Source organism: Rhipicephalus microplus, chromosome 2, assembly GCF_043290135.1.
Source record: "Rhipicephalus microplus isolate Deutch F79 chromosome 2, USDA_Rmic, whole genome shotgun sequence".
Taxonomy (NCBI): domain Eukaryota; kingdom Metazoa; phylum Arthropoda; class Arachnida; order Ixodida; family Ixodidae; genus Rhipicephalus; species Rhipicephalus microplus.
In genome coordinates this window covers 167,672,967-167,695,004 of record NC_134701.1, presented here as the reverse complement: position 1 = coordinate 167,695,004, position 22,038 = coordinate 167,672,967, and the positions used below count along the sequence as shown (strand labels likewise).

General features: G+C 43.9%; 1 protein-coding gene across 2 annotated transcripts in view; it reads left to right on the top strand.

The window, feature by feature from the left end:
• Positions 1–22,038, top strand: part of LOC119170575 (splicing factor 3b subunit 2) — a 53,658-nt gene that overhangs the window by 17,943 nt on the left and 13,677 nt on the right. For both annotated transcript variants that reach the window (XM_037421781.2, XM_037421779.2), the window contains exons 8-17: positions 622–1,191; positions 1,957–2,131; positions 4,431–4,534; positions 5,618–5,766; positions 6,313–6,505; positions 10,331–10,411; positions 13,637–13,711; positions 17,816–17,968; positions 21,418–21,567; positions 21,718–21,807. In XM_037421781.2, coding sequence (XP_037277678.2) covers positions 622–1,191; positions 1,957–2,131; positions 4,431–4,534; positions 5,618–5,766; positions 6,313–6,505; positions 10,331–10,411; positions 13,637–13,711; positions 17,816–17,968; positions 21,418–21,567; positions 21,718–21,807 — 1,740 coding nt within the window. The remainder of the gene's footprint in view (positions 1–621; positions 1,192–1,956; positions 2,132–4,430; positions 4,535–5,617; positions 5,767–6,312; positions 6,506–10,330; positions 10,412–13,636; positions 13,712–17,815; positions 17,969–21,417; positions 21,568–21,717; positions 21,808–22,038) is intronic.

The window sequence follows — 22,038 nt, the reverse complement described above, 5'->3', positions numbered from 1 at the left end:
GAAATTCCGTGGACCAAAATCCAACCCGGAAGCCAGGAGGATATATGAAGTGAAAAACATGGAAACAGCAAAAGGAAATGGCACATTGTGTTACTTATCGCATGAAAATCGCGTGCAGTGTTAATGTAGTCGAGACTATTTGTTTGTGGCGAAAGTGACAAATTAATCACCAAGCAGGTTTTAACCTGCAAGCTTAAGCATGACAAAATAGTGTCAAAATATATACTTAAATGGAAGTAGTATTTCAAAATTGGAAAGGCTTTCAAATGGGCTTTTGTCTCATGGAATGAATATACAAGCTGTACTACGTAATATTTATGATTAGGCTCAAATAGCAGAAAAAGCATTATTTCTAGGATTTGCTGATGGCTGGCACTGACAATAACTCTCATAAAATTACTTTACCTATTCTTTCAACTACTTCAAACGTGGCCTCAGTACGCCAAATGCTGCTCTTATCGCCATGGTCACTCTTCTCAGTTTTTTGAGTAAAGCACAATGTGATCACAGCTTTCTGATTGTTGCCCAAGTACATGTCTCTTGCACTATCTCACTTTTAGCACCAGACACGTCATGTTGTTCCCAGTGCGATTCTCAATTTTTTTTTTTTTTCCGGCATAGGTGAGCCTAGTGGGAGCAGCGCCTGTCGCAGCTCAGGGCACTACCATCCTGGCACCTGTTGTGGTGGCCCCAGTCACATCGGTGGTTCCCCCAGTCACATCTGTGGTTCCCCCACCGCCGCCGCCGCCGCCACCACCACCACCGCCACCTCCCCCGCCCCCTGCCTCGACCCCGGCTGGGGTTGCACCGATGGGTGTCTTGCCACAGCCCCCACAGCCACCAGCCAGTCTGACTGGTGGTCCCACCGCTGTGCCCCCACCGCCACCACCTCCACCACCACCACCACCACCGCACCTCCCACCACCAAGTGTGCCCCCTCCGGGGCTACCACCACCTGGCATACCACCTCCTCCTCGGGGTGCCCCTCCTAGAGGCCCACCACCAGGACTACCGCCGCCGGGAGTACCTCCGCCGGGAGTACCCCCGCCGGGTTTGCCGCCACCGGGAATGCCCCCACCGGGAGTGCCCCCACCAGGGGTACCCCCGCCGGGCCTGCCACCCCCTGGAATACTGCCACCTGCTCGTGCTCAAAGTGGCACTGGTGGGCAGCAGAGGACTGGACCTCCACCGGTGAACATTTTGCCATTGCCTTTGTGCCCATTGCAGAGATTGACCTTGGACAGTATGACTTGAGAGATGATGGCAATAATGTGCTCTAATTTTACACCTATGACCCTCACAGAAAATTTTTTTTGAATTGAATCTAATTGCAACAGAAAAAAAAAAAAAATGCCAGGCCTGCACAGAACGTGCAACACAGTCGCAGCGAAAGCTAAAGAGAGTGGCGTTTTTATAGCTCATTGTAAACTGTCTTGCAGCAACTTATACAAGTACACTTGCAAGGTGTCCCCTGTGGCATAAATGTTAAATTTTGAGATGTTGAACAATAGAGTTGAGCCCACATGAAATGTCGAACACTGTTAAGCATGAACTAGTTATAAAAGCACCAACAGCTATGAATTTTAAAACAATATAGATGAGCAAATATTATGCAGCCACATTTACATAGCATGTAGAAGGTACAAATACAAATAAACTAACATTATCACGTCTTTTGTGCAGTAGCATCAGTAGTGTAGAGATGTGCTTCAGGCAGGTTGTTTTGGTCTGTTACGGTGCAGGGGGGAAGAATGTATAGTTCTTCAAATTGTTGCTATTGTGGAATTAGATGTTGATTATTCAGCATGGCAACGCCTTCTCACCTCAGCTTCTGTTCTCTCCTTTTTTGGGGGGGGGGTGTCAAAGAATTCCCTCAATTCGTACTTAAATGGCTTTTGCCTTTGCCTCCAATAATATGGGTTGTGATAATTCTATAAAAATCTATCAATACTTTAGCAGCCGCCACCACCACCACCCGGAATGGCCTCCGGGGAAAAGATGGACACCACGGTACCAGTCACCGAGGTGCCTGTGGAAATTCCGCAAGTCATCGAGGAGATCTTTGCAAACACATCCGAACGAGCTCAAGAGCTGGCCCTGGCACCTCCTGAGCCTCCCGCTGAGAAACCAGGTGTGAATCTGGGCAGCTTTTTTGTCTACTTCAGACAAGTCGTTGTCTCAGTCTTGAGCGAGATTTTACCTGTTTGTGCATGCCACTTGTGGCACGTATTTTAGCTGCTGTTCTACTCTTTTTTAACTAGCGAAAAAGCTATCGTAAAACAGTTTTGTCGCACCATTTGTGAAGTGTTAGGTGAGCTACAAAATATCTCGTCTTCACTGAAGGTTCAAAATCGCGACACTCTGGAAGTTGGCGTTAATTTTTAAAGACAGTAGTCTTTCATGGGGACCTTCGACGCAAAAATTTTGGTCTGTCTGTTTGTACTCTTGTCTGTCCACTTTTTATGGCTATGGGTACTTGAAACTGCCGACCCCATCCGCAGCGCCCACCAATGTTGCTCAATGTTTAGCATTCATACTTGCGCAGTTGTCAATAAGCAATTATTGCACAAGTCTGGGGCACCATAACAACATGTATATTTCTGCATGTGCATCTTTTACTAGAAAGTGCATACATAAGTAATATTAAGGACCGTAGTGCTTATCCTGCTGCGCTGACCGCTCAATGCTTGCACGAAAAGGGGAGTGTTTTCAACGCTTTGCTAAAACGCAATGGTGGTGGCACCCACCCGTCGCCTTGCGTTTCTCACCTCATCACCTCTGAGACGGGCGCGCGCACCCATCTCAGAACACGCGCTTTTGTTTTGCAAGAAGACTGTCAGGTGGCGCTCATGTCTCACGTGTTATGTGCCTTTATGCACTCGTTCGCCTCCGCTGCACGCTCGAGGCACTCTAACGCAGTGCCTCCAAAATACCATTCACTGATTTTCTTGCTCAGAACATCAAATTAATTGTTCACTGTCTCCACACGCAAGACTATCGTCTTTCGACGACATTTGCAGGTTATATGCAGATATGAGGCCAAAATTTTTTGTCTTATTTTCGAACAAGTGTCTGATGGAAAATTTCTCTAAGAAGCTATTGCATTTTTACCAATAAAAATTACAATTTTTATTGGTACTCTTAAAACACAAGAAATAACTAGGTTCTCTGGCACTGCTAGTTGCTGATACGCAAAGTCTCGCAACTTTGCAAGTTATCCTACAATCTTGGCGATAGTTGCAGGATTTGTTTCTTCCACCGATCTACCTCATCACATTCTTCATCTTCCAGATCTGATAGCCCCAGTCAACATATAAAGTTGGTCCAATGTGTTCACTATTCAGAGATTTGTTTAACTGGAACATCCCTTGCATATTAAGCGCAGGGAAACTGCCGGAGATTTTCTGGAAGTTTGTATGAAATATTCGTTAAATTGGCACTAGTACTAGTGAGAGTTTACAGTATTTACAATGTATATGCAATTCCAAGAAGCCACGACAGATTCAAGACTTTGGTATCTATTTGGCATTTTTGTCAATGTCGTCGCTTCCCTGCCTACACAATCAATCCCTACATTCCATTGTTAGTCGCGAATTTCACTGTTACATGGAAGCTTACTGTCTAGGAGACTCTTAAGATTCATTTTACAGCACGCCAGGCGACTCTACAAGCAATGTGTCCATTTACTTACAAGGTCTCCAAACGTCTTCGTGCTGGTTGGCCTTGTTGGAAAGTTGAAGTGAACGATGCTTGTGTCTTTCCTTTGCCTTCTGTCCTCGTTTGTTGCATTTGTGCCGCAGTTTCATAATGAATTGAAGTGAGAGCTCTAGCTATCCTTAATTTCAAAAAGGAAAGAGGTCACATGAGAAGGAGAACAAAGGTAACCGTGCAATACGTAACGCAGTATATGTTGAGAAAGTTGGGAAACTGATTACCTAAAGCGTACTGAAAAGTGACAAAGCTGACCGATGTCAATATTTCTAAAATATGACCAAATTACCTTAAATAGAACATTGTTCCAGTCTTCTGTGCACAGAGTATTTTCGAGCTTATTTAGGGGTCTGTGGCACAAGGCTCACGATTCCAATTTCGTATCCTCATGTGTCATTAGGACACACTCCTTCCTCACACGTTTGTTAGCCTCCTATGGGCAGAGGGGCAGCTACTGTCCAACCTGTTGTAGCATTCGTAATTGCCGGAGGAAAATTTACATTGCGTTTTTTGCCTTTTGACAGAAGGGGAAGTTGTTATTGCATTTAAATACTATGCATTTTAACAGTAAACGATAGCACTGAGTGATCTTCTGACATTCGTGGTTGTATGCATCTCGATTTGAACACTGATGAAGTGTTAACCTTCATAGTGGCGGAAAATATGCATGAGCATTTTTTCATAGTAGCGGGCTGCTCAAAAAGTGTGTTTTCTCTCAGCATCCAAGAAAGCGCAGCCACCGAGCAAGCCGCGGCTGGTGGCCATGGACGAAGGTGATGATGAGGACGACGAAGAACAGGAAGGGACCAAGACGACGTCTGAGGTTGGTTGCTTGCGCTGTTGTTACGGCTGCGCTTCTTGGTTCTGGTCAGAGATGCTTCAAATATTGCCAGCTTTAAACAGACGTTACCATGGGGCAGCAGCGTGGCGCTGAAACATTAGTTGCAATGATCGAAAACATGTAAACTCTATGTAGTTCAGGACAGCCTGCAAAAGTAACGTTGTCAAACTGCCTATAATATCCTCTCGGAATCTGTATGTCCTGCGTGCAGCATTATATATTTTAGTTACAAGTGCTTTTGTGCTTGGGGCCATTGGGTGCCGATTGTTTAGATTTTCTGCCACTGGTTCAAAACTGCAGTAGCTGATACGTGCGCCATCGTGTTGAATTTCTCATAGCCTTAAACAAGCATTATACTGCTTGCCCTCTTGTAGGTATGGCAGTTCCGAAATGTCAGCACAGTTTCAGTGCATGGCTCTTATGTGGTCGCGCACATAAAAAAATATATTGCAGTGAAGCATATGGAGAACTGGAAGGAGCCGCTGTCGCGAGGTGTCGTTTTGTGTTCCTTAATTACATGTCACATTCCACAGCATAAGCAGCGGTACGCTTAATAACTCAAGTGTACTGGCAGGCCTCCAGAGGTAGTTCATACATGGCTGTACCATCAGAGTTCCTGAGGGCACTAAAACGAATGCTCAGATTTAAAATTTATTTTGTAATCCCTAATCGAACATCGACTTTACTTGTCTCCCCTCTCATACAGTTACAAATACTTTCATATCTATAACTCAGATTTAAAATTTATTTTGTAATCCCTAATCGAACATCGACTTTACTTGTCTCCCCTCTCATACAGTTACAAATACTTTCATATCTATAACGTTTTGCACCTAATAAACTTATCCATCTTTAGTGACATTGAAGTGTGATTCACAGCAGTGAATGTTGCTAAATTTTTTGCACATTCATGCACTGCTGTCTTGGCCGCCAATAAAAGCTCTAAGACCAATAGGCACACTCTTCATAGCAGACGAAGGGTATAGCTCTGTTACTGAGGGTTGTAAATTACGCAATTGTGTAAAAGGGTAAAAGGACTTGTCTGTATTGATTTTTCTCACGCAGTCCAAGAACAAGAAGAGAAAAAAGAAGAAGAAGAAGCGTGCCCAGCGAAGGCAGCTGCAGCAACAGCAGCAAAAGCAGGACGATGCTGACAAGAAAGCAGCTGGGGAGAAGGACGGCGAGAAGGGGGAGAAAGAGGACGTAGATGTGGAGTGAGTGTGAATTTTTTTTTCTTCAGGCTGCTACACTGTGTCCTCTGAAATTGACGCTCTGAAATTCACTGACAATGTTCTACAGTTATGGTTATCTGTGGTCACTCTTCTTAGACACGGTTTTCACCCTTATGGGCACACTTTTTGTCATTCATGAATGAGAAGCAATATCTTTCTACGCAACAGAAAGCTTGCATTTCATGTGGCTGTGTATTTCAGCTGGCGGCATTGTCATATATCGCAGGAGTGAAGCGAGCCGATGTTTCGTGATGCTATGATGCATTAACTTCCTGGATACACCAAAAGCTAGAACTGGTCTCTTGAAACAATTTTTACAGCAGGAAGTCGTTCAGGGCGCTCTGACACTTCTTTGTGGGTAATTTTTCGAATGATTATTGTGCTTAAACCGAATAATGCAATAAAAGAAAATCCCATTAACCATTGTTGTTGATACCCCAGATCAAACGTGCAAGTCATCCTCTTTCAACTTGTAAACTCCTTGCACAGTCGTCGATCCCGACACGTTCGAGCTTTTTCTTTCATCAGGTACGTCCAGGAGACGATAGACTCCAAGGACCCGTACTACTACCAGTTTCTGCTCATCTTCGAAAAGTTCAAGCTCCAAGAGCCGGAGAAGCCCAAGACAGACACGGGCCCTGTGACCGACCCTGCAGCCATTGCACAGAGGCTCTTGGAACGCAAAAAGCCAGCCGACTTGGATGAGAAGGATGATGACGACGTGAGTGGCTGGCTTGCTTGTTATACTGAAGGTGGTTGGATTGCTTGTCAGGACCTTGATGTTCGGCAGCACTAGTCATCTTTTTTCTGAGCCTCTAGCTTTTTTTTTACTTAAGGGTGGACACGCGTCTTGCAAGGCCGAAAAATCGCGAAAAAATTGACTTTTGGAAGCTGATATTTTCGGAATCTGTACCCATTTTTGAACTTATCTGAGGAGTTTCTAGCTTCTCAGGTCATTATTTCTAGCGCAAAATCAATTTATAACACCCATGTGAGATGAATGCGAGGGCAAATAGACTCTAAAATGCTAATTTTTTTACGCTGAACTGTTGCCGTTACACAAGAGCTATCGTGGTCATCTTGGTCTCGTTTGGAAGGGTCGTTCTTCTTCAATTTCCTGCCACTGCTGGCTCGCCTTGCTGATTGGTTTTTCAGCAAAAACACCTCATTGAGAAGCAGCAGCACGCGGTTCTATTGGCTACTTGGGGCACCTGACAAAACCTAGGCATCCGATTGGCCAAGTGGCGTTTCCAGTGTCTGCTTCACCATCGTGACGTGCACGGACATGCGCCATTTTGTCACGGTGCTGTCGACTGCCTGCAGCAGTAAAGAAGTTCCGTGCCACGCTAATTTGTGAAGCGGGTGTGACGTTTGTTCGTTCGCTGCTTGCCTTGCTCATTGGTTTTTCAGCAAAAACACCTCATTGATAAGCAGCAGCGCGCGGTTCTATTGGCTACTTGGGGCACCTGACAAAACCAAGGCATCCGATTGGCCAAGTGGCGTTTCCAGCGTCTGCTTCACCATCGTGACGTGCACGGACATGCGCCATTTTGTCACGGTGCTGTCGACTGCCTGCAGCAGTAAAGAAGTTCCGTGCCACGTTAATTTGTGAAGCGGGTGTGACGTTTGTTCGTTCGCCGTGAACTTCAGAAAGGGCCCCGCTATAGCATAGGACAATGAAGATAACAAACTCGCGGCGTTCAGTGGCGGTCAACGGCGGTCGCCGAGTCACCAGTGTAGGCCTAACGCACGTAGAAGCCTATCGGTTGCCGACAATGTCACTGAAAGCGGCCGTGTTTTGCAGCCTCATCACTTAGAGGACGGCAAGTAAAAAAGCAGAAGTGAAGCAACGAGAGATATCAATCTTTGCAGTGATGGAAAAGAAGCGTTTTATCGCTAAACGCGTCAATGCCGCGGTCCTCCCTCCCCCCCCCCCCCCCCCTCCCGGCCTGGCAAAACGACCTCTTTTGTGCGTGAACTGCGTGAATGGTCGTCAGAGGGAAGTACGGCACGCGTCGACGAACAACAGAAAGTGAATCAGTTCGTGGTGAACGTGCTTGCCACGCGCGCAATGGGGAATCTACTGGTAACAGGTGGACTGCTTTTAATGACGTAATCGCAACAATGTCGCAGTCTCCACTCGAAAATGTGGCAGTCTTACGTGAAAAGAAAACTAACACGATCTGCACTCATGTAGCCTCGAAATTATGAGCGAATGCACAAGTTCGGTTCGCAAAATTTACGTGTAACTCATTCTGGACAAGCCGGAAAACATTGCAGTGTCATTCGGCAAAATCGCGAATGACGCGTGCACATTCGTCGCACATCTGCGCCAGTATTGTCACCGAACAGATAAGCGGCCTTGTTGGCAATAGAGCAGACGGTGAAAACTTGCAGCAGGACTTGAAGAAACGACACGCTCATGCGCACAATCAGTCTAATTACATGCCCTGTGCATATTAACTGACTAAAAGTATGTTTGCCATGATATTTTTCTCTCAAAACGGTGCAATAAAATTTTAAAAGTATTTTTCTCGAAACACGGATTTTGACCACTTTGTTTGTTTGCTTGTTCTGTTAAAGTGGACCTGTGACAGCTAGAGCTGTAAATATTTTTGCACGATGTAGCTAACTGTGCACAAAAAACAACACTGAAAGCTATTTTTAAATGTGCAGCTCCCAATTTTTCATTTTGATATAAAATTTTTTGTTCTTGGTTACGTGCAATGAATTTTATTGTGCTGTAATTTGAGAAGTGTTTGTTTGATTTTCGATTAGCCTGCGGCATTGCATTCCTTAGGCTTTCTAGTATCTAAATATATGTTAATGACTATGTAATTCCTAGTACATAAATTTTATGATTAAAGTGTTAGAATTCTTTGTTTTCTTGATTTTCTCAAAATGGCTATTTTGTACACCCTGCATGAAAATTCCTGCAATATATCGGAAACTATCACAAATAGCAGAATAACTCTTTTTGCAGCATGAAGCTATATGTTGGGAGCACACAACATAGGAAGCAGATTTCAATTTCTCTAGATGCAAGTTTTTAAAATTAGTCTTTTGTGTGACCACACCATGGCCACAATCAGAGCTATGAAGTTTAGTGTATTTTAATGTAAGAAATATTGACCTAACCAAAAAAGTGCTTCCTATGTTATGTGTCTTATGCTTTCTACTGTTAATTCTTGTGTCATTTGTAAACTTCTGACTGGTAGTTATTTTTTTATTGTGGTAAGAATAATGGAGATTGTTATCTTGATTACTTTATGAAATAATGAAGCTACAAAAATATTAACTACATTTTTAGATTCAAGAGAACAAACTAAGCAATCATGCCAACTCTTATCATATGCAGTTCAAAAATAGATTAGATATCCCATAGACTCATGTCCCCCCTTGATTGAGCTGCACCTCATCAAGTAGCTGAAGCATTTAGAGGCTGCGTTGCAAGTCAATTGTGTCTATGCCCATAAAATTGTATAGTTGGCCAGGGTAGCTTGTTTTGAGTAGATGAAAGGATGCAGTTTCACTTGTACCATTTTTATGGGTGCTCGCAGAGCCACAAGGGAAGCTAAATTAAATCTGTAAAAACTTTCACAACGTTGGTTGCTTCATTAACCACGTCAAGCGGCCTTTGTTACGTTGCCTACAACATGCATTCTGATCACAGCATACTAGCCAGACATATGAGAATTGCATTACGTGGTATTCACGGGTTTCAGGTTACACAATGTTGCAGGTTACACTAGGCACCACGTTACTCGTTAAAAATAGCATTTACAGGCTACAGGTTGGCATTCTGGCTGGTCCTATCTATTTAACAAGGTTGTTGCTTGTTATCCTGACTTACAGCATTGTCATATTGTGCGTTCACAAGCTGAATGGTAGTTTGCGACTGCAATTTGCAAGCTTCAAGAGCATTTTTAATCCCCTCCGGATTGTGATTGCACTTGATTTAAATTGCATCGGTAAGTCTTTAATCGTCTGGGCTTACCATAATTCTTTGCATATAATTCATCCTTGGATGTAACTTGTGCTCCCACTTTTAAACACTTTTTTTATTTTTTATGGTATCTTCATAATGTATTGCATGAATTTAGAAAGCTGCAGGCAAGAAATGTGGCTTTGGAAACTTATACAAATTTAGTAATAAGTTGATGTCATACTTATTTGTAGGTGTACCGAGAGTTTAATTTATAGAATTCTTTTTTCTTTGTGTATCTAGCTGTATCTATGCATAATATGCATTACGTTACTATGATACAAGATACATTAGGCTCACTGCATATGTAAGCTTTCTGCTTTATTTTGTTTGCTGGTTAAAAGATAGACAGTTTAGCTTACTGTCATTGCACACATTGTTGTAGAATGCCATGTTGAAAAACTAATTATGCGATGAAGCACTGACATTAATGTGTTGGCATCTGCGATGTGAAAATCATATCGCTGTGCCGAAGGTTGTGCAGCGCAACTTACTAGGCTTCTTCATTAAGTGTTGATGTCAAAAGTCATGCTATAATTGATGTTTTCCTCTCTGTGACAGTTGAAAATGGAAGACAAGCCGAAGCTGTCGAAACGCAAGCTAAAGAAGTTGAGCAGAATGACCATCGCTGAGCTCAAACAGGTCAGTGTGCGGTGCCCGAGCTACTACATGGAGCAGCTCAATAACGAGTGCCTCTGACGTGCCAGAGTCCAGTGACCTTCATAGTGTACTTCATACAAGCATTCAGGATTCATTAATTACTAAAAATGTTCTACGGAACATAGAGCTTCCAAAAGTTAAGGGGGCAGACTGGTCTTAGACATTTTTTGTTTATTTCTTCAGTGATCTTGATAAAACTGCACAGGGTTATACAGTTTTTTCTGCTGATTTCAAATATGTAATTAGTTTTCCTGTAACTCACTTTGTTGCTGAGATAACTTAAGTTCACTCCCTATTGTTTAAGACCACCATAGAAATAAAAGTGCTTAATTAAAAGTGATATTTAGGATATGCCAACATAGACTAACGACTATAGAGTGAAAGTATGGAAGAGGTTTTTGTTTTTAGACCTTTATTGGTTATTTTGCAGCAAAATGAACTATACATTTTCAAAAGCAGTTGGAATTGTGTTACAATTTTGATTAGTAATTAATTAAACAGGCATGTGCTCTAAATTTTGCACCCATACTTGCATTTTACACACATACAGGTTTCCACTGCAAATAGAAATATTGCTGTACCTGCCTTAGCTGCAGAGATATTGAGGCCTCAAAGTTGAATAGTCACAAATTTACTTTTTTGAGAAAAATGAAAAAAACTGAAAACACACAGTTTCTTCAAAAAGCAACGATCATGGTGCGCATGTTTAGCAATCCTCACGAAGGCGCTCATAAATTTGTAGTAGAGCTTTAGACAAAGGGGCTGGCAAATTATAAAGAAGCCTCAAAGTCGGTTCCCCATTTTTTTTGCAGGTTCTGCATGTTAACAGCACCAAGAATCTGGACAGTTAAAATGACATTACAAAAAAATTACTACTTCTTGGTGCGTGAAAATTTGCAGAGAGATGGAAAAATACTTGCAAAAACCAAATATGTCAAATTTAAAAAATGAATATTTTTGTCACTTTTTGGTCCCAAAGAGCAGTCTGCCCCCTTAACTAGAGGGGACTCTGGCGTTGTGATCGTTGAGCGACCATGGGAAGGATGTTGGTTGTACACGGATTTACCTTCGTCTTCGTGCTTGCAGGCTTCGACCATGCTTGTGGCTTTGTTTATTTCTGTGTTTTGGTTTTGTTTCGAATGAAAGAACAAACCGTTTTGAGCTTCGTGACCAAATTTGAAACGGTCAGCCTAAAATATTACGGTGCTGAAGTGCAACTGCTGAAATTTCCCTGATGGTCGTTTCGTGCCAAAGCAACTTCAAGCCACACGAAGCCAACAGGAGCCGAAAGTACGAAATTAGACAAATTCGTGTAGTACTACCCATCATTCCCATACTGACTGATGCGCCGTGCATTGCAGCTCCCGTAAACACTAGCACCAGAGTTCCCTTTAGTGTATCTATGGGAAACTCTACCCTGCAGAGTAACTAAGTTACTCTGCAACTAACTAAGGCTACAACAGTTGTCGTGCTCGCCTATTACATAGCATGACAGTTCCTGAAAGCTTTTTTTTTTTTCTTTTTTCAAATTATGTTCATGTAAGTAGTTACATCACAACTAGAGTAAGTCATTCTTTCTATGATTTAAAGTGGGTTTGTAGTCCACGATTGTCGCAGATGTTATGAAGTCCCATGTTAATATGGTTAGCTGAAATGGCCGTTTTATTCCCTGTGCCTTATTGCAGCTTTTTATTTACTGGACATTGGTCGGCAATGTTCTTGAGAAGTGTCGCTCCTAATTCCAGAATGCTGTATTCTCAGGGCTCCACGCTGATGCCAAAGATGAGGATTTTTTTTTGCTAATTTTATAAAAGTTGGGGTGCGTCGTGTTCACTTTTATGATAAAATGGAGATACTGGAAAAAGAAAAACTGCAATCAAGAGCAATACAATTATGAACATATAAAAATGTTTGTCACTGTGAGTAAACATAACATTGAAATCTGTTTTGTGGAGCTTGTAGGGGACAAGCATCCTATGTACGGCTGACGCAGAAGCCTAGCTAATGTTCCAGCTGCACACAATCGTACCGTGCACAATTAACGTCCCCTATCCGTAGCTTGTCTATTACAGCTACACGGGTTTGGGCAAATAAGGCAACAGGCTAGGTCAACAACACACTTTATTGCTATACGTTAGCAATAACGCGTAAATGTCGTGAGGAGATACTACACAAAACAAGGGTAGACACTTACTCCTTGGTCGTTGTCGTCCTCGGCTCGCAGGGGGTTGCGGGTTCGACCTCCTTCTTCCTAAGCAGGTGTCAGAGAGAGCGTCTGCATGCTAGTTTTGTTCACTGACCCGGTTTCCCTCTTCCTGACGAAGGTTTGTTCCTTTTCTGAGGGAGTGAAACCCGTTCTGCGCGCCGGAAAAGGTTGAATCGCGAGCGCTGGCCGCGAAGGTGTTCCATCCCTTCACAAGAGGCTTTATTGAATCATACCTAAAGGGACAGACATGTCCTGGCGACCTAAGCTGCTACGTGGCCGTAAAAGGGAAAAACTGGCTGGGCGCACATGCTCCCCCACAAGCTTCACAGAAGTATATTGCATGGCGGCTACCCATGCTGCCCGTATGAAATTTCTTGGATCATGTGATTAAAGGGCAGAAGTGTAAATCTAAGGGCTCATTTTCCTTGATAGATGCAACATTAACAAGACCTAATGCACAATGATGCCAAGAGTAGTGTAGGGGATGTAAGTAATTGTAATGTAAATGTGAAAAAATAAAAGTGGACGAAAAGATAACTTGCCATTAAGAAAATTCGAACCTGCGACCTTCAAATTTAGAGGTCACAGGTTTGGATCCTGCCTGTGACAAGCTATCGTTTCGTCCACTTTTCATTCTTCACATTTTCATTACAACTAGTAGTACTTCTAATAACATCCCCTATACCTCTCTCGAGATCATGTGAAGTGGCATTAATCTTTTTGTTCAGCTGCAGAAAATATTCTCTTGTTATTTTTTCGGTTTGTACTTTTACCTCAGAAACCAACATTCAAGAATAAAGCTTTAGCACTTTTTGCTTCTTGTACTTGCCAGTGGCACCTTTTATCCGAAACAAATGGCTACAGAAGCATGTGCAGCACACCGAAGGCAAAACTGAGCCGGCTGAATGTCCCTTGGTCTTGTGGAAGCTAGAGGAACAAACTAATGTTACTGCTGCTTAATGTTTCTAAATTGTTCTTTTATTGCTGTTCCTGCTTTGCAGAAAGTCACCCGGCCAGAATTGGTGGAGATGCATGACGTGACTGCAAAGGACCCAGTATTGCTCCTCCACCTAAAGGTACTGCACGCATGTGTACGAAAATGTGAAAAATGGGGAGAATGGTAAAAAAAAAAAAATAGGCGCTTAACTCGGACAGATCATTTCATTGAAACGGCACGTTACTTGATAGATCACAAAAGAAAGGGTGTGCACGCCTATGCACGCCTTTTCTCATCTCCATCTTAGAGCTGTGAGAATAGCAAAATTAGGGGTGCGAAGCCAATTTGAATAATGAAGTGTAAGTGCTGATCGAATCGAATATTTTTCAAATGCTCTTCGAATATTTCTAGGACACTTTTTGAATACTTCTAAGTGGGTATGTAGAAAAAGAAAAATGTTGGAGAGCATTCCTAAGCATATTGTAATCAGTTAGCAATGTGAAAGTGTTTCTTTTGGCTAAAGTGATGTAGCAGTGAGGGGGGAGGGGTTCAAAGTTGTCTTGTGAAGAATGAGAATGGGGCTATGCAGAGGCTGAATCATATTTATATGCATGATTTCGTGCAACCAAAGTGTTGCCGGCAACACTTTGCACGTGAAAGGCAAAGATTCTATTCCCTCAGCCTCTCCTCTTTCCACTTTTGTGGAAACCCACTTTCCGCTTCTGCGGCAGAGAAGAGTGTGCTCCTGTCAAAGCTGGAGTTCCAAGTCTGCCTTGTAATTCTCAATATGTAAGAACATCTGAAACTTTGAATGCTAAAAATATTCGGCGTCCAATTTTTTTGGACTTTCGGCCAAAATTTGAAGGCAAAAGCAGCAATAATTGAGCCCTCACCTCTGCCTCATCTATCATCCTCATGTTGGAACCAACGTTTTCTTGAGAATGCATTTGCAACTGAAAGGCAGCTTTGCTGCAATACGAGCGTAATGAGGTGAAGTTTAACAAAAATTTCAAGGGGCCACTTTTAATCGGACTGACTTTTGTTTTTTCCCTTTCGAAAGTTCGCAGTAGTGTTGTCTGAAAGACAGCCTTTGTGAAAGGCATCATGAGGTGAACAAAATAAACATTGAAAGGCGTGGCTTTTATATGGGCGTTGACTGCATTTGTCTTTGAGAAGTTTGAATTGTAAAATCTCCACTGTGAATCGAATTGAATAGCAGACACTATTCGTAAAACATTTTAAATACAGTAAAAGCTCGTTAATTCGACACCCGTTCATTCGGAAATTCGGATAATTCGGACTGCTCTATTGGTCCCGGCCAAAGTGCATGTTAATCTACGGGACCAAACCTTCGTTATTTTGTCCGAATTCGGCTCCGCACCGCTTAATTCGGACAAATGCTGACGGCTGCTGCTACACAAAAGTGTGATAAAGCAGCGCTGGCACCACTGGAGTGAAACCGAAACCTGAGTGGCATCGCCATCGTCATCAACTAGTGGGGGCGATCGCAGCGTCGCCGAACGTCGGCGTCTTCTTTCTTCTCCACTCAGCGCCTCCGACGCCAGTTTCCCTTGTGTTGTCGCAACGCCTCCTCTAAACAATGCCTGGGGAACGGCTCGCGCTCTCAGCGGAGTTGGCCTGCCTTTAGTTTTGAGTAAGCGCCGCGCGGTGGCGCTCGCGACCGAGACTATTATCACGGCAGCAGGCGGTACCAGCTAAGCGTTTTTCATCTGCGGCCCATAGGGGCGCGTCAGTTGAGAATTGTTCGAGACCTGCAACTGTGCACCACTGTTACTGAGGCTATGCAAAGTGTTGCATTGTCGCACCGTCCGCCACAAGTGACGCTAGCGACCGAGAACGTTTTCAGAATGAAGGAGGGAAAGGGTGTGGCAGCTGTTTTCCTTCTCATGCGGCAGGCATCTTCCTAGAGGAGGCGTTGGTTGTCGTGTCGGAACCATCTCTTCTTGCGGAGTTCTCTTTTTCTTTCATTGTGACCGTATTTGCATGCCACCACCATCGTACGCTACAGTGATGGCAATGCCGAAAAAGCGGCAGAACTACAACGCGAAGAACTTGGCGACTAAAGTGGAAATTTTGGAAGCACTGAAGAACGGCGAATCGCGACAGCAGGTTATGACCAAGTACAACGTGAAGCGGAGCACGTTGGGAACGTACGTGAAAAATGAACAACAGATTCGACAAGCCTTCGAAAGCGAGAAGTTTCATGCCTCTAGAAAGCGGTTGCGAACCGCAGCTCATCCCCAGCTCAAAGAAGCTTTGCTCCGGTGGATTACTGACTGTCGCAACGCGCATCTGCCTTTGAGCAGACCTCTCATCATGGCGCAAGGTGAGAAGTACGCTGCAATGATGAACATTGAATCGTTCAAAGCGTCAGAAGGGTGGTTCATGAGGTTTAGAGAGAGACACGAACTTGTCTTCAGGAGTGTGTGCGGCGAAAAGGCCAGTGTTGACGAAAGCGTGACCACCGAGTGGAGAAATGTGAAGCTGCTGGAGCACATCGCCGCATATGAACAACGTGACGTGTTCAATGCAGATGAAACTGCTCTATTTTTCAGAGCTCTGCCCGACAAGATGGTGACTTTCAAAGGGGACGCGTGCATTGGTGGCAAGAAGTGCAAGCAAAGGATGACTGTGCTTCTTGCCGCCAATATGACTGGCACGGAGCGCTTGCCACTACTTGTCGTCGGGAAGGTGCTTAAGCCACGTGGTTTTAAGAACGTCGAAAGCCTTCCTGTCGAGTACACAGCGAACAGGAAGGCATGGATGACATCGGACATTTTTCGCGGCTGGCTGCAGCAGTTGGACCGGCACTTCACGTCGAAGGACCGCAAGATAATTATGGTTGTTTACAACTGCAGTGCCCATAACTGTACAGTCGAACTGAAGAGCATCAAAGTAGTTTTTTTGCCGCCCAACACTACGTCTGCTCTTCAGCCGATGGACCAGGGTATCATTCACTACGTGAAGTCGAAGTACCGCAAGCACCTGCTAGAGCGAATGATCCTATGCTCAGAAGCTGGAAAGTTGTATCAAGTGGACTTACTCGACGCAGTGCACATCATCGCCCACGTGTGGAAAAACACTCCGCCGCAAGTCATCGCCAACTGTTTTTGGCACAGCGGTTTTGTGAGGCCCGAGCATGCAGCAGTAGCCGACGATGGCATCGAGGAGGTGTCAGCCGAGTCCACCGACGATGACTGCCCGACTTTCGATGCTATCCTTCCCACTGATGTGACCTTTCAGGACTACATCGCAATTGATCATGGTGTCGCCACGAGTGGTTTCCTGACCGATCAAGAGATTATTAATGATGTCAGGGGCACCCATGAAGACCATGATTCCGATGAAGAATCATGCGAGGAGATACAGCCGCGACCTCATCGCACCTCACTGGAAGTCTCGATGGCGCTGTTAATATTAGAGGACGCTTGCCTGAACACTCCCGACAGCTTGCGTGCTGTTGGCCATTTGGAACAGTTAAGAAAAATTGTGATGTCAGCCGGAATGTGCGCGAAAATGCAGACGACAATTACAAAATACTTCAACAAATAAAGGTATGCTTCTGCAGCTTGATTTTAAATGTTGTTTTCTCTGTTAATTCGTTGATTCGGCATTCGGTTAATTCGGGCAGTTTTTCCTGTCCCGTGAAATCCGAATTAACGAGCTTTTACTGTATTCAATATTCGCACACCTCTACTCCAGTATAGTAATTCGCATATTTAAAAAAAAATCAGAGGAACAAAGTTCAGCCAACGTGTACTACTTGCCATCTTAAACCAGGATAGCTATCCGGCACTGGGCTAAGAGAAAAACCAGTTCGACTGGTGTGATTTGTTTAATGCAACTGGTGAGGGTGATCTTTTTTTTTTTTTTTTTTTCGCACATTGCGATAGTTCCCACTTGCAAACAAAAGCAATTCTTTAGGCTTGCTGGTGGTAAAAGTAAAAGTTTAACAGTAGGGTCACATATCGACGAGAACGTCGAGACCATTCATTTAATAATTATTGTGGAAACACTGGGAAAATAGGTACTATTAGTCACATCAGCAAGAAACTTAGTGTCTATTGCTTTGGCAGAGAGAAATATGTCTCTTTTTTTTTTGTCCTGTGTGCACATCCACTACTTCATGTAGGCTCTCTTTAATCTTGTTTTGTGTGTGTGCACGCGTGTGGCACGATGTGTGGCTGCATTTCCGAGCACACTCTATTGCTGTTCCTTGCAGTCATCGCGCAACACAGTGCCGGTGCCCCGCCACTGGTGCTTCAAGCGCAAGTACCTGCAGGGCAAGAGGGGCATCGAGAAGCCGCCCTTTGACCTGCCCGGGTTCATCAAGAAGACTGGCATCATGGAGATGCGCCAGGCCCTTCAGGAAAAGGTGTGCGAGACACATGCACAGTTTCGTTTTTTTTAGAATCTAGCATCACATGTTCCCGCTAGCAGTGCTCTTTGCATTTTCAACCTGGTATTTCGGTAAAATGGCAACACTAACATTTATTTACTGGTTAAAATCTCTTGGTTTTTTGTTATAATAACAGAAACCAGATTGGACATCGTTGCTCTGTACAAATGGATGATGCCATATATCTTACTTGTCATTTGTAGCCTGCCATGCTCACGAACAGCATTCTAGGGCAATGAAGGAATAGCGCTGGAATAGGGCATCTCCACGTGTTTTACTGCACCACGTAATCTGGCAGCGTTTGACTGCACCTTTGCTTTTTTTTGGACAAGGTACTTAACAAGAGCGAATGATGTTTTTCATGTGCACATTTCACATTTGTGTCGATGAGGTAAAGAAAAGCAGAAAAGAAAAATCGAATTTTACTCGATCTTTCCTGTTGTAGGATTTTGATGTCATAAATAATATGGTTCGGTTTTTCCACGAGGCAACTACATGCGAGACTTTCAGAGGTGCTCTTCGTTGTGCATGCTCACTTTCATAACTTTCCTTTTCTCCGTGACAAAAAAAAAAAAAATTGCCCACAGGTATAGAATCTGCTGTTAGGTTTTTTAAGAGAGATTGTTGCATGCCTGAAGCGGCACCTACAGCATGCTTTCGCTGTGCCTGGTGCGAGGAAGTTAGTGTGCCTGTCGCACACATCCCTGCCCTGGAACTGGCACCAACATCGAATAATACTTGTATAAATGATTGTGTGCTGTAATAGAAAGCTCTACTTGACAGTAAGGCTGCGCATTGACTTTGTTTCGCTGATACTGTCCCTGACTTCTTTTTTCTGTCCGAGAGGTGATTCCCAAGAGTTGGCGATTACGGGGAAATGCTCCTCTAAAAGATTTTTCTTCAGATATTTGTGACTGCTCAAGGAAACTTTTACCAGTTATAGAGTTCGAGCTCCTCTTTTCAAATCTGCTTTTATTTTTTTCATGGCTCATTTGGTTTTTTGCAGACCATGCATTTGTAAAAACAATGCATTTTTGTGCAACCTTAGGCAACAGCCTAGAAAACAATTCTAATGCTGAGTTTGGGTTTTACCATTCTCAAGGAACAAGCTTCTGAAATTATCTAGCTGAATATGCTTTGGAGACCTCTGAAAGTTGTTTATTTGAATTGAGGACATGTTTAACTTTAGGCATGCCAAGTTTCATTGGAATCAGACTACGTAAAGCGTACAAATTATAGCGCACAAGCTCTAACAATGCCAAAAATGGGGAACTGATAAAGAGAGGTTTGAAAGTTCAAAAACATGTTTAATACTATACTCTTCAACCAATCTGCATCAAATTCACCGAGAACGTCAGCAAAGCTATCTTGAAAAAGTTGACAGTTTCAGATGAATCCAGCACTATACATTGGACCCTTACAGTCTTTGCAAGCTGCCTCCTCCCGACAAGCTTTCTTGGACCCTTAGAGTCTCTGCGAGCTGCCTCCTCCCGACAAGCTTTTTTTTTTTTTTTTCGGTACTGCGGCAATGGGCTGTTGTTCTCGGGCTCGTGCGAGGTTTTCGGCGGCAGTATGCAATTTTTTTTTTTTTTTTGCCCATGGCAGTTCTTATGACACACTAGATTTTGAACACCAATGATGGCACAAAGTTGCACAAGCTGCTCGTGTCTGACGCCGATCGCACGCAATGCGACCACCGACTTCACGCTCACAGCGAAGTTGTCCGATACACTGCCGCTGGCGGACGTCTCCTCGCTTCCACTGCATGACGGATACACACAGCTTGACGTGTACGTGGACGAAACAATAGTTGCATCACATGCGTCATTTCGGCGCTAAAGTTCTGAAAACGATGCCAGTCCTTATCGTCTACTTGCCACTACTTGAATGCACAGCTCGCACCGCCCACAGTTGGGGCATACTGCGCCGCTGACGAGGTTCTGCGTCGCATCGGTCTCACAAAAAAATGTGCTTCCACGTTCGTCCTGACACTTGCTTTTGTCGTCGAACATCTTTATCTTTCACTTTGAAGCACTGACGAAGTCATCGACGCTAAAAATGAAGCTCGAACAATTCAAATCGGGTGCATCTCTGCTGCCGCCACTAGGCCTAGTGGCAAATGAACCTCTCACCGGTGTGCACTGCTTGCGTTTGGGGCGCCTTCCCTTGTACTGGTGCCGCGTATTGAACTTCCATGAACGAAAGTAGTATTTTTCCCCGGCATCCATGGCGCGAAAATGATAACTCGGGCGGTTGTGTTCGTCGATGTCTCGGCAAAAGCAGGAGAACAAAGAAAGCGCCCACATCCGACTGCGCGGCGGAATGCTCGCAACCAATAGCAGGGCTTTGATCATACCACGTGACTTCGAAGGCCCACTCCCCACGCTAGAATGCAGTGGGAAAAGGATTTTTGTTGTTTTTTTAGCGTGAATGACGCTCTGCCAAAATGGGCTCTGGGAGAAGAGGGTTAAGCCTGCATGCCCGCGAAATTTAAAGTGCCGGTGATGCCGTAGAGCCAAGTGCTGCGTGTGCGAAAATCGCGTAATTTCGCACTTTCATGAGCCACCGCGAGTGCTTCAATTGCATTTTTCGATAACTTCTAGTTGATTCTCAGCTTTGATTTTTAAGATATTGAGGTGAAGGCTTGGAGGAATACAAAAGACAAGAAAATACAAAATTGACTTTTTCGAAAAAAAATCGCGGTTTTTCGACCCGCATCTCCCCTTAAAGCGGATTCCATTCCTCATGTAGAAGCATTATGAATGGACATGAATGGGTCATCATTTTTTGTTCCTGTGTACACTCGGACCTCATTATAACAAATTTGCACCTTGCATGAGAATAAGTTCATTATATCCAAAAATTTGTTATAAAGGTTATTCTTGACACTGTATGTATTGCACGGCTAATCTTCATTTTGTTTGTTGTAACCAATATTTCGTTATATCCGAGTTTCTTATATTTGGGTTTTAAGTGAATACTTTGTACTTATCTCACCCTCTTATAGAGTCGACTCACATCAAGTGGTTATTCCTTAAACTGAATTGTGCTTTAATGGAAGAACTGCCTCTAATAAAATTGGTTTTGTACTTAAATTCTGCCCCTTTGTTCACCTCTCAGTAAATGGAACGTTATTCTTCCGGTCTATAGCTGCGCAATCACAATGGAGCAGTTGCCCTAAATATTTCAGTGTATTTCAGGCTTAACAGTAGCGTTGCATTTCGTGCATCTTTCTAAAGGCTTTTTAAGTTTAGCAACACACAGTCTCTGAAAAGGTTTAGACAGTGCATCACTTACCATTTGAAGTTACGAGTGGTTACATTGAAGTCCTTTTCACTGCGCATCTTTTTTACCAGAGTTTTTCTTGCCCCTTGTCTCAGTATAGGTGGCTATAGTTGTGAGCAGTCTCTTGTTTGTCTTTGCAGGAAGACCAGAAGACGATGAAGGCCAAGATGCGTGAGAAAGTGCGTCCCAAGCTGGGCAAGATCGACATTGACTACCAGAAGCTGCACGACGCTTTCTTCAAGTGGCAGACCAAGCCTCGCATGACCATGCACGGGGATCTGTACTATGAGGTGAGCTTTGTTTTGGACTGCTGGATGCACAAGGTATTCGTTTTTTAGCCATACTGTTCCGAGCGTCGCGAACATGCCCACCATCAATCGTTAAAAGAGAGCATTACCTGGGAGTATAAAACTAAATAAACTTTTTTTTTCTGATTGCAGGGAAAGGAGTTTGAGACGCGACTGAAGGAAAAGAAACCTGGTGACCTGACGGATGACCTGAGGATTGCTCTGGGAATGCCCACTGGTCCGGTGCGTTACTTAGTAGCGAAAAAAGCTTTCTCGTGCACATGCGTGCATGTGTGTGTGTGTGTGTGTGTGTGTGTGTGTGTGTGTGTGTGTGTGTGTGTGTGTGTGTGTGTGTGTGTGTGTGTGTGTGTGTGTGTGTGTGTGTGTGTGTGTGTGTGTGTGTGTGTGTGTGTGTGTGTGTGTGTGTGTGTGTGTGTGTGTGTGTGTGTGTGTGTGTGTGTGTGTGTGTGTGTG